Below are 10177 nucleotides of genomic sequence, written 5' to 3' on the forward strand. Positions count from 1 at the left end.
GCAATATGGAAATTACGTATGACGTAGTGCGCCCCGCGTCGCCCTCTCCCAGCCCTCTGCTCTGGACTCCAGTGCTTAGACTGACAAAACTGCCACACTGTAACTTTTTCTTTTTAATTCCCAGTACTTGATAGTAGAAGACATGAAGAAAACAACTTTGCTTCTTTCCACTTTTTAACTGCGCCGAGCTCTAAACCACCTTCAGTGGCAACAGGTCGTAAGAACAAAGTGGACGCTGGGAGGCGCGGTTTCAATTTGAATCACGTGGGATGTGTCGTTCAGACGGCAATGTGAAATGAACACCTTTAAGTCATCCACCGGTACTGTTGTTGTCTCCTATTTCTGGCGCAAATCCACATTTAACTCATTTTCTACAGAACGTTACAAAATACAATTTGTGTTTTCAGATGACATCGTTTGGCAGCACGGCTCCTACCGAACGAACAGTCTAGGTTTATGCCGACATTTAAAATACCGGGGCAAATCCCAAAAAAAAATTCATTGGGGAACTTCAGGAACCGTCAACATCGACAAAAAGAGGTTACACAGAGAAAGTGAGACAGACGCAGATCGAGAGAGGAGGCTCGCTGATCAACGTTTACGACAGTCACAATCGAGGGCCTCACAAACAACGTGCTGAACAGAATCGGATTCGACAGATGCAGTCTTCACAGGCTACCATGTCACACAGGCGTCAGTTGCCTGATGCGAGGCAGAAATTCCTCCAGATTCTGCATTTTATTTCTTTCCCTTCCGCTCAGTGAGTGAAGCCACTGGGTAATCTGCTAATGTAGAATAAGAGAAGAGAAAAAAAATACCAGCTAATTCAATTAGTTCAGTGTTATTTATTTTCACTGATTATGAATCTGGTTGAAGCCCCCAGGACCGACTTTGACAACTCCTGCTCGAAACTTGCATTTTTCTGAGGTCTTCATATGTGAGCAAGTGGATAACCTCCCACCGGTAAAAGGGACTACTAAGGTGGAACTGAGTGATTTGAAAATTGTAGAGAGAGACGTGTGGCTCAGATTAAATAGGCTGAAATCAAATATATCATCCGGACCAGATAATATTCTTAAGGAGGCTAGCGAGTACAGATAAAAACCCTTGACGCATATCACACTGGAGAGATTCCGAAGGACTGGAAAATGGCAAATATCATCTTGTTACATAAAAAGGGTCATTGGGCTGATCCAAGACACTGAAGGACAGAAAGCTTAACATACATCACATTGTAAGTTAATGGGAGAATTTATTAAGGGAAAGATTGAGCAGCACATGGCAAGAGCAGGGTTTTTACTGAACAGTTGGCATGGGATCAGATGAGGAAGGTCATGTTCTACTGGCAACCTGGAGTTCAATGAGGAAGCAGAAAAGGATACAACTAGAATTGCGCACATGATATGATTTACTTTGGCTTTCAGAAAGCATTTGATAAGGTGCCACATGAGGGGTTGGGCATCAAACTAGAAGAAGTGGGAGTTCAGGGTGATGTTTGTAGATGGCTGCAGAACTGTCTCAGACACAGGAGGCAGAGGGTGATGAAGCAAATAGCTGATGTTAGGAGTGGTGTTCCACAGGGGTCATGCTGGGGCCACTGCTATTTTTAATATACATACTGTAAATGATTTGGATAGGAATACAAGTAACAAGCTGGTTAAGTTTGCAGATGATACCAAGATAGATGGATTAGCAGATAATTTGGAATCCATTAAATCATTACAGAGGGACTTGGACAGCATACAGGCTTGAGCAGACCTTTGGCAGATGAAATTTAATGTCAGTAAATGTAAAGTATTACATGTAGGTGCTATAAATTTTAGATTCGAATGCACAATGGGAGGTCTGAAAATCAAAAGTACACTTTATGAGAAGGATTTAGGAGTCGTAGTGGACTCTTCACTATCAACTGACACACAGTGTTGTTCAGAAGCCATTAAGAAGGCTAACAGAATGTCAGGTTATATAGCGCCCTGTTGTGTGGAGTACAAGTCACAGGAGGTTCTGCTCAGGCTTTATGACACACTGGTGAGGCCTCATATTGGGTACTGGGGGCAGTTTTGGTCTCCAGGCTACTAAAAGGACATAGCAGAACTGGAAAAAGTCCAAAGAAAAGTGACTAGGTTGATTCTATGGCTACAGGGGACGAGTTATAAGGAAACATCAAAGGAGCTCAGCCTTTACAGTTTAAGCGAAAAAATATTAAGAAGAGACATGATTAAAGTGTTTAAAATTATGAGGGAAATTAGTCTAGTGGGTCGAGACTGTTACTTTAAAATGAGTTTATCAAGAACACAGGAACACAGTCGGAAACAGGTGCATTTCATACAAAGTTTAGGAAGTTTTTATTTTTTTGCTCAGAGAACCACAGACACTTGGAATAAGCTACATGCAGTGTGGTAGACAGTAGGACTTTAGGGACTTTAAAAACTCAACTTGATGTTATCTTAGAAGCAGTAAGTGGATAGGACTGGTTAGCTTTGTTAGGCCGAATGCCATGTTCTAGTTGAGATTGTTGTAATGTTCTAAAGAATGCTGGCCAGCTATTGTGACACTGAAATGAGAAGCATCAGATGCTGAGCACAAACGAGAAACGAGCAACGTCAATTGAACTAAGCGACGTGTCAGCGTCATTGAGCAATTAAACACACAAAATTCAATAAAAGCTAATTGTATTGTTCTCCAAGTTGCTATTGATACATCCAATCTATAATTATATTTATGTTCAGCCTGAAGCTGTCTGTCATAATCAGCAAACATTTTTCAGGAAGCAAAACCTTTAAAAGAAGGCCTTGTCCAGTGAGCTGTTGATCTTTGTCCTGTGAGTCACTTAATCTGGCAGGGCTACTGGAGCAGAAATACAGAAAGAAATGTACTGAATATTTCACATTTATAAGGGCCTTTGTGAAAATATCAGTCGGGAAAATATAATGTTCTGCTTTTAATATTTACCATCTCACTCACAATAATCGTGTCAGCAAACGCTACGGGGGCTCCTTTATACCAAGAGTAACAACTAACGATTCTAAAGTTTTCTTTCTTTTTAATTTTCTTGTTTTTTAGCCATTCAGGAGTGTGTTCAGACCATGGTGTGCATGTTTAGAATTAATTATTTATTTATTGAGCTTCTGTAAAAAGCCATCTATCTATCTATCTATCTATCTATCTATCTATCTATTATATAGTGCCTTTCAGATTTATCTATCTATCTATCTATCTATCTATCTATCTATCTATCTATCTATCTATCTATCTATCTATCTATCTTATAGTGCCTTTTATCTATCTATCTATCTATCTATCTATCTATCTATCTATCTATCTATCTATCTATCTATCATATAGTGCCTTTTCTATCTATCTATCTATCTATCTATCTATCTATCTATCTATCTATCTATCTATCTATCTATCTTATAGTGCCTGTCTATCTATCTATCTATCTATCTATCTATCTATCTATCTATCTATCTATCTATCTATCTATCTATCTATCCCCTTTCATAGTACACAGTTTTTCAAATGCAACATGTTTTTGTTCTCCACTGGAAATTCTGTGTAAGCATTTCACAGCAGTCATAGAAATAAAATCTTTTTGTTGCTTTCTGCAAATGAACGGTGGTGTGACTAGGTAAGAATGTGCATTTGCTTGTATTGCACTTCTTGAAGTCCTTACATCTTTGACCTGCTTGGTCTCATTTTGGTCTGTCAACCTCTATCTTTCTATCTATCTATCGTTTTCTCTTGCCCTGTACTTCCATTCTCATCTCTCTTTTGCCCACATATTCCTCATCTCTCCTCCTCACTTGTCCATACCACTTCAGCCTACTTTCCTCTACTTTCTTAGATTTCTCCCCCTCTTTTGCTGTACCTCTGATTGTTTCATTTCTTATTCTGTCTTTTTTTGTAACGCCACACTTCCATCTCAACATTCACATTTCTGCTACATTTGACTTCTTCTCCTGAACTTCCTTTACAGCTCCAAACATCCTGGCTAAATTGCCCACCATGGCCTTCTCCATTCTGGCCCTCTAATCATCCCCTATTCTCTAATTTTCTAATTGTGTCACCCCTTCACCAGCTAATAGTTAATACATGGTGAGTACTGACACAAGAATGGCTTCTCTCTCATCATCCAGATGAATGCTACACATTGGTGATGGTTGAAGTGGCACCCTGCTGTCTCTGTAAAGTGTTTCGAGTAGCTTGAAAAGCATAATATAAATGTTATTAATTAATTATTATCCACTCTGATAAAGGGATAAGTGTCTGTATATCTGTGTATCTGTGTGTGTGTCACTTGCTATGTCTGTCATTCCAAAAGATGGTCCATCACACACATTTGTAGTAATAAAATTAATTGCATTTGTCTTTCCAACAGATGGCACATTACTTGCATTAATACTACTATAAGTCCTGTATCCAATGTCAGATAACCGAGACATATGCATTGTATTTGTCTTTCCAACAGATGGTGTATCACAAAGATTTTTTATTTTATTGTATTTTTTTGCTACAAATGTTTGTGATGTGGGTGGCACGGTGGCGCAGTGGGTAGCGCTGCTGCCTCACAGTAAGGAGACATGGGTTTGCTTCCCAGGTCCTCCCTGCGTGGGGTTTGCATGTTCTCCCCGTGTCTGCGTGGGTTTCCTCCCAGAGTCCATAGACGAGCAGGTTAGGTGCATTGGCGATCCCTAGCTTGGTGAGTGTGTGTGTGCCCTCTGGTGGGCTGGCACGCTGCCCCAGATTTGTTCCTGCCTTGTGCCCTGTGTTGGCTGGGATTGGCTCCAGCAGACCCCCGTGACCCTGTGTTAGGATATAGCAGGTTGGATAATGGATGGATGGATGGATGGATGTTTGTGATGTGCCATCTGTTGGAATGACAAATGCAATGAATTTTGTTACTGCATGCATTGTAAAATACTGTATATTCCAATAGATGATGCACTGCAAACATTAATGGTGAGCTCTACGTTGATTACTTAGATTTCAACACATCTTAGACAGGTAGCACAGCTAGTTATATTTATAATTGGCGATTCCTTTCAGTGAACTGGCATCCCAGCATCCTAGTGTTACTTCCTACTCTACAGCTCTTCTTCTAGGACAGGCCCTGCATCCCCACGATTACATAATGTGTTAAGACAGTTTTGAAATGGAAGGGAACTTGAAAAAGATTCTTGAGATGTTGTATTATTTTTTACATGTAAATGCAATCACTTCTGATAACTGTTTTTGGGGTCATTTGTTTCTTTCTTTCAGGCTGTGGCTACTGGTTTCCTCCCCCTGCCCTCTTCAACGCCTCTCAGATGGTGTCACCGGACCCTCCAGACAAGCAGGTGTGGCTGTTTAACATAACCTCCGATCCCGAAGAACGACATGACCTTTCAAGGAAACATCCACACGTCGTGGCCAAGCTGCTCATGAGACTTCAGGATTACCAGAAGAGCTCAGTGCCAATTGTTTATCCTGATGAAGACCCTCGCTGTGACCCCCAGGCTACTGGAGCATGGGGTCCATGGGAGTAAAAAGGAAAAACAAAAAGGAAGCCCCTTCTTCAAGATTCAAATCAGAGAGGAGCAAATCAAATGTATTTGCTTCTTGATCTTTGCTATAAGGATGTCAAGCCATTTTTCTGAAGCACTTTCTCAAGTCTGTCAGGCAGCAAAGAGTGCAAAGAGCTAAAATAATTCAAAATAAAAGACATTAAGAGACTTGTTGGAGGCTGGGACAGGTCGTGCATCTAAGGGCTGATATGTCACACTTACCACCTTTGGGACCAGTAATTCTGATCATCACAAACATGGGCATTAACCTAATTATGATTAAAATCATTGAGCTACATAAAATAAATGGACGGGTGGCATTTTATTAAGCATTCATTTCTTAACCTGTTGCCGCTTAGTTCCTTTTCAGATAGTTATGGATTTTTTAACTACAGGACGGTTACATGGGGGGCTCTTCGAAGCGTTTGCACCTTCTTCAGGGTCTTCCTTGATGTCTCGACTCTGATGAGCTAAAGCTGTGACTGGCTGCCACCTTTCTAGAGCGGTTTATAAAAACCCGGAAATTAGAGAGAAGTCCGGAAACGGGCCGATGATAGGACTACAAATGAAAATGTGCATAAATTGTTAATCAAGGTCAAGAAAGCGTCAGGCAGCCACTCGAATTGCACGTCTTCAGAAGTGAGCTGTTCCGAAGAAGGCTTTCATTGCAGAATGGTCAGCTTTGAAAAGAACGTGTTTGCTTTGAGTTCTCGTGGATGTTTTTCATGCCACCATTAGAATGGGTGAAATGCCACGCGCTTTTATTGTGTTTTCATTGGTGTGTTGAGATGATTGTGGCGCTGCGCATTTTACATCAATAAACTGAGAGACCCGGAGTGTGCAGGATCCAGGCGGGTGCACACGGTGCCCTGAGGTTGATTGGGGGTGCTTGGCTGATGGCTCCTTCACGATTGGTCAAGTGCTTCATTCACACATCAGATTGGTGCATAAAAGAGGGGCCTGCACGGTGAAATCGAGGGCACAGAGAACCGTGAGTGAGAGCGCAGCGTCAGGTGAACCGAATGGAGAAGTAGCGGAGTTAAGCGATTAGCACTGCAGGGGTGGATTTATTAGATCAGATAAACGTTATTAATCCCCAGAGGAAATTAAGAAGCAGACAGCAGCAGAAACGTAAAAAAAAAAAACAAAGACACAGACTCACAGGATAAATAGTACATCTAGCCATCCAGCCAGCCATTATCCAACCCGCTATATCCTAACTAGAGGGTCATGGGGGTCTGCTGGAGCCAAACCCAGCCAACACAGGGCATAAGACAGGAAACAAACCCCGGGCAGGGCGCCAGCCCACCGCAGGGCACACACTAGGGACAATTTGGGATCTCCAATGCACCTAACCTGCCTGTCTTTGGACTGTGGGAGGAAACCCACGCAGGCACACGGGGAGAACATGCAAACTCCACGCAGGGAGGACCCAGGAAGCGAACCCGGGTCTCCTTACTGCGAGACAGCAGCGCTACCACTGCGGCACCATTCCACCCATAGTACAATTGAAAATAAATCAATAAATAAAAATAAACTTAATGAGTACACTGGGTGGAAGCATTGAATTCCCTAATAACAGTGGACTTAGCCTGTGGCTAAAAGTGCACCAAGAGAGCGCCCCCTGGAGGGGGCGGAGGGGATTTTTCATGATGGCATCCAATTTTGCCACCATCCTCTCTTCCACAACAGTTTCCAGTGTGTCCAGGGTTCGCCCTGTGAGGGAGCAGGCTTCGTTACCCAGGAGGCTGCAGTGTCGGATGCCATACTGGCTGCTATGGACTGACAGAACATTTCCATTGAGCTTGCTGCATACATCATAAGACCCGAGTCTCCTTAGCATGCCCAGCTTGCTTTGGCCCTTCTTGTGTTGTTAGAGCAGTGCAGTTTGCTGTTTATGTGGACCCCCAGGTACTTGTAGCTCTTGGACCACTTCCACATCCTCCCCCTGAATGGTGACTCGTCTCAGAGACTCCTTGGCTCGCTGGAAGTCCACCACCAGCTCTTTTGTCTTGCTGATGTGATTTATTTGTACTGATGGAGGAGCGAGTATGATGATGGTGGTGTCCTTCCCAAAGGAGCTAGGAGTGTGTGGAGTGAAGGGCAGTCAGTTCTGATTGGTCCAGCAGGCGCTGAGGGAGGCAGGCAGTACAAGAGCCAGAAGAGAGGGCCACAGCTGTTGGTATCTCCGCCAGCTGAGTGACTTGTGGGATGACCTGGGGGGACAGATGGTGACAGATGGTGAAAGACACGCTGGCTGAGGTGTGTCATGATGCTTTGAGTAGGTGGAGGTGGCGCAGGCCGCCACCACAAAGAAACCGCAAAAAGAAAAAGAAAAGAGAGTAGGGGTCAGTACGGATTTTAGAGCCACCATGAATAGTTATTATGATGAATTGAACATACAGAGTATCAGGATTAAGTTAAAGTGAAGTTATGAGAAGGCCATGTTACAGTAATGTGTTTTCAGCAGTGTTTTAAAGTGCTCTACTGTATCAGCCTGGCGAATTCCTATTGGCAGGCTATTCCAGAATTTAGGTGCATAACAGCAGAAGGCCGCCTCACCACTCCTTTTAAGTTTTGCTATTTTTTAAACTCTCCAATTCTCCAATTTTTGCCTCTGATTTATTATGTTTAATATTTGGACATTTTGCTATCATCATTATTTTTTTTATTGTTATTTTCATGAAATCGTTGTGCTGCCATTTTGTTGGATGTTTTCTTGATAGGTGCCACCATTTTGTGCTTTCTCTATAATATGGAGGTCACGTGTCAGCACATTGATCTTCTACATAATAAAACACTAAGGTCTGTGTGTTCAGGCCCTCTGAGCAATCTGATTGGTCTAAATTGGCTTTGGTGACGTGAAGAAAGAGGAAGTGTGAGTGTGAGACGCACGAGGAGGAGTAAAGGCACACGCTGAGAGAGTCGCCTTCATGGACGGGAAATAGAAAACCACCAGTAACTGTGCACTGCATGATAACGTGCAGTGAATACACTCGACTTGACCATACTCCGTTGATCGTTGACCTTGACCTTCGTTGACCAAATATGTGTACCAAAGTTTAGGTCAGTAGGTCAAATGGTTTGGGCTGCAGGTGACTGTAACGGTACGCTGCACCTTACTCGGTTGACCTCTGACATTGGAGGTCGATTACCCTGAAAGTGGACAGTAGAGGTCACGTTATTTAATATGTCTACCAAATTTCAGTTAAATAGATCAATAGGTCATATGGTTTGGGAGCTGCAGACTAAAGTGTAAACCCTCATGTGTCTTTTGACATTGACCTTTGACCTTGGAAGTCAGTCGTCACCCCAAAAGCAGATAGTAGAGGTCACGTAGTACAGGGGTCGCAAAGTCCAGTCCTGGAGGACCACCGTGGCTGCAGGCTTTCATCCTAATCCTTTTTAATTGAGTGCCCTGTTTGTGCTGTTAATTAACTTCTTGTGAATTCATTTTATTTGTTCCCCTGAATTTCTTTGTTTCTTTCCTTAAATGGCACCCAAACAGAAATGAAACGTGAAGTGAGTGAGCCAACTGAAGACCAACTAAGTCAGGGTGTCAAACTTGAACCAATTTCACTCCAACTAGCTGCTTAATGAGGTGCCAATTCTCGTTGTTAATTAAACTCGTTCTTTAATTCTATGGCTTGTTGCTGCTATCATTGTGCAAAAGCAGACATTTCTGAAATTGTGGGTTTTCTCTTTTCTAAGAATACTATTAAAATGTTTTGTGGACCTGAGCAGATTGACATTCCCGAGACCTTCATCTTTCTTTATTTTCAGATATTGTTTGATGGACACCAGTTGTTTTGGCTCATTTTGTATTTCATTATTGTTTTGCTGATAATTAAGGAAAAAGAAACAATTAAGGTGTCTGAGTCTTCAAGAGCTTCACATGGGCTCACCACCTATGGGAGGGGCCAAGGAGGTTGGGTGCAGTGTGAGTTGGGTGGTAGCTGAAGGCGGGGACCTTGGCGGTCCGATCCTCGGCTACAGAAGCTGGCTCTTGGGACGTGGAATGTCACCTCTCTGAAGGGGAAGAAGTCTGAGCTGGTGCGCGAGGTTGAGAGGTTCCAGTTAGATATAGTCGGGCTCACCTCGACACACAGCTTGGACTCTGGAACCAATCTCCTTGAGATGGGCTGGATTCTATACCACTCTGGAGTTGCCCCCGGTGAGAGGTGTCAAGCGGGTGTGGGCATACTTATTGCCCCCCGACTTGGAGCCTGTACATTGGGGTTTACACCGGTGGACGAGAGGGTAGCCTACCTCTGCCTCTGGATGGGGGGGAAGAGTCGTGACTGTTGTTTGTGCGTATGCACCAAACAGCAGTTTGGAGTACCCACCCTTTTTGGAGTCTCTGGAGGGGGTGCTAGAGGGCATACCTTCTGGGATTCCCTCGTTTTGCTGGGAGACTTCAATGCTCACGTGGGCAATGACAGTGAGACCTGGAAGGGCGTGATTGGGAGGAATGGCCCCCCCGATCTGAACCCGAGCGGTGTTTTGTTATTGGACTTCTGTGCTCGCCACGGATTGTCCATAACGAACACCATGTTCAAGCATAAGGGTGTTCATATGTGCACTTGGCACCAGGACACCCTAGGCCTCAGGTCGATGATCGACTTTGTGGT

At 43.4% G+C, this 10177-nt stretch overlaps 1 protein-coding gene across 2 annotated transcripts in view; it reads left to right on the forward strand.

Annotated features, from left to right (window-relative positions):
- arsb (arylsulfatase B) overlaps nucleotides 1–5853 on the forward strand; it is a 225803-nt gene extending 219950 nt beyond the window's left edge. For both annotated transcript variants that reach the window (XM_039758386.1, XM_039758385.1), the window contains exon 8: nucleotides 5263–5853. In XM_039758386.1, coding sequence (XP_039614320.1) covers nucleotides 5263–5528 — 266 coding nt within the window. In that variant the 3' untranslated portion in view covers nucleotides 5529–5853. The remainder of the gene's footprint in view (nucleotides 1–5262) is intronic.
- The last annotated feature ends 4324 nt before the right edge of the window (nucleotides 5854–10177 follow it).

The sequence above is a fragment of the Polypterus senegalus genome, chromosome 7 (genome assembly GCF_016835505.1).
Source record: "Polypterus senegalus isolate Bchr_013 chromosome 7, ASM1683550v1, whole genome shotgun sequence".
Classification (NCBI taxonomy): Eukaryota; Metazoa; Chordata; class Cladistia; order Polypteriformes; family Polypteridae; genus Polypterus; species Polypterus senegalus.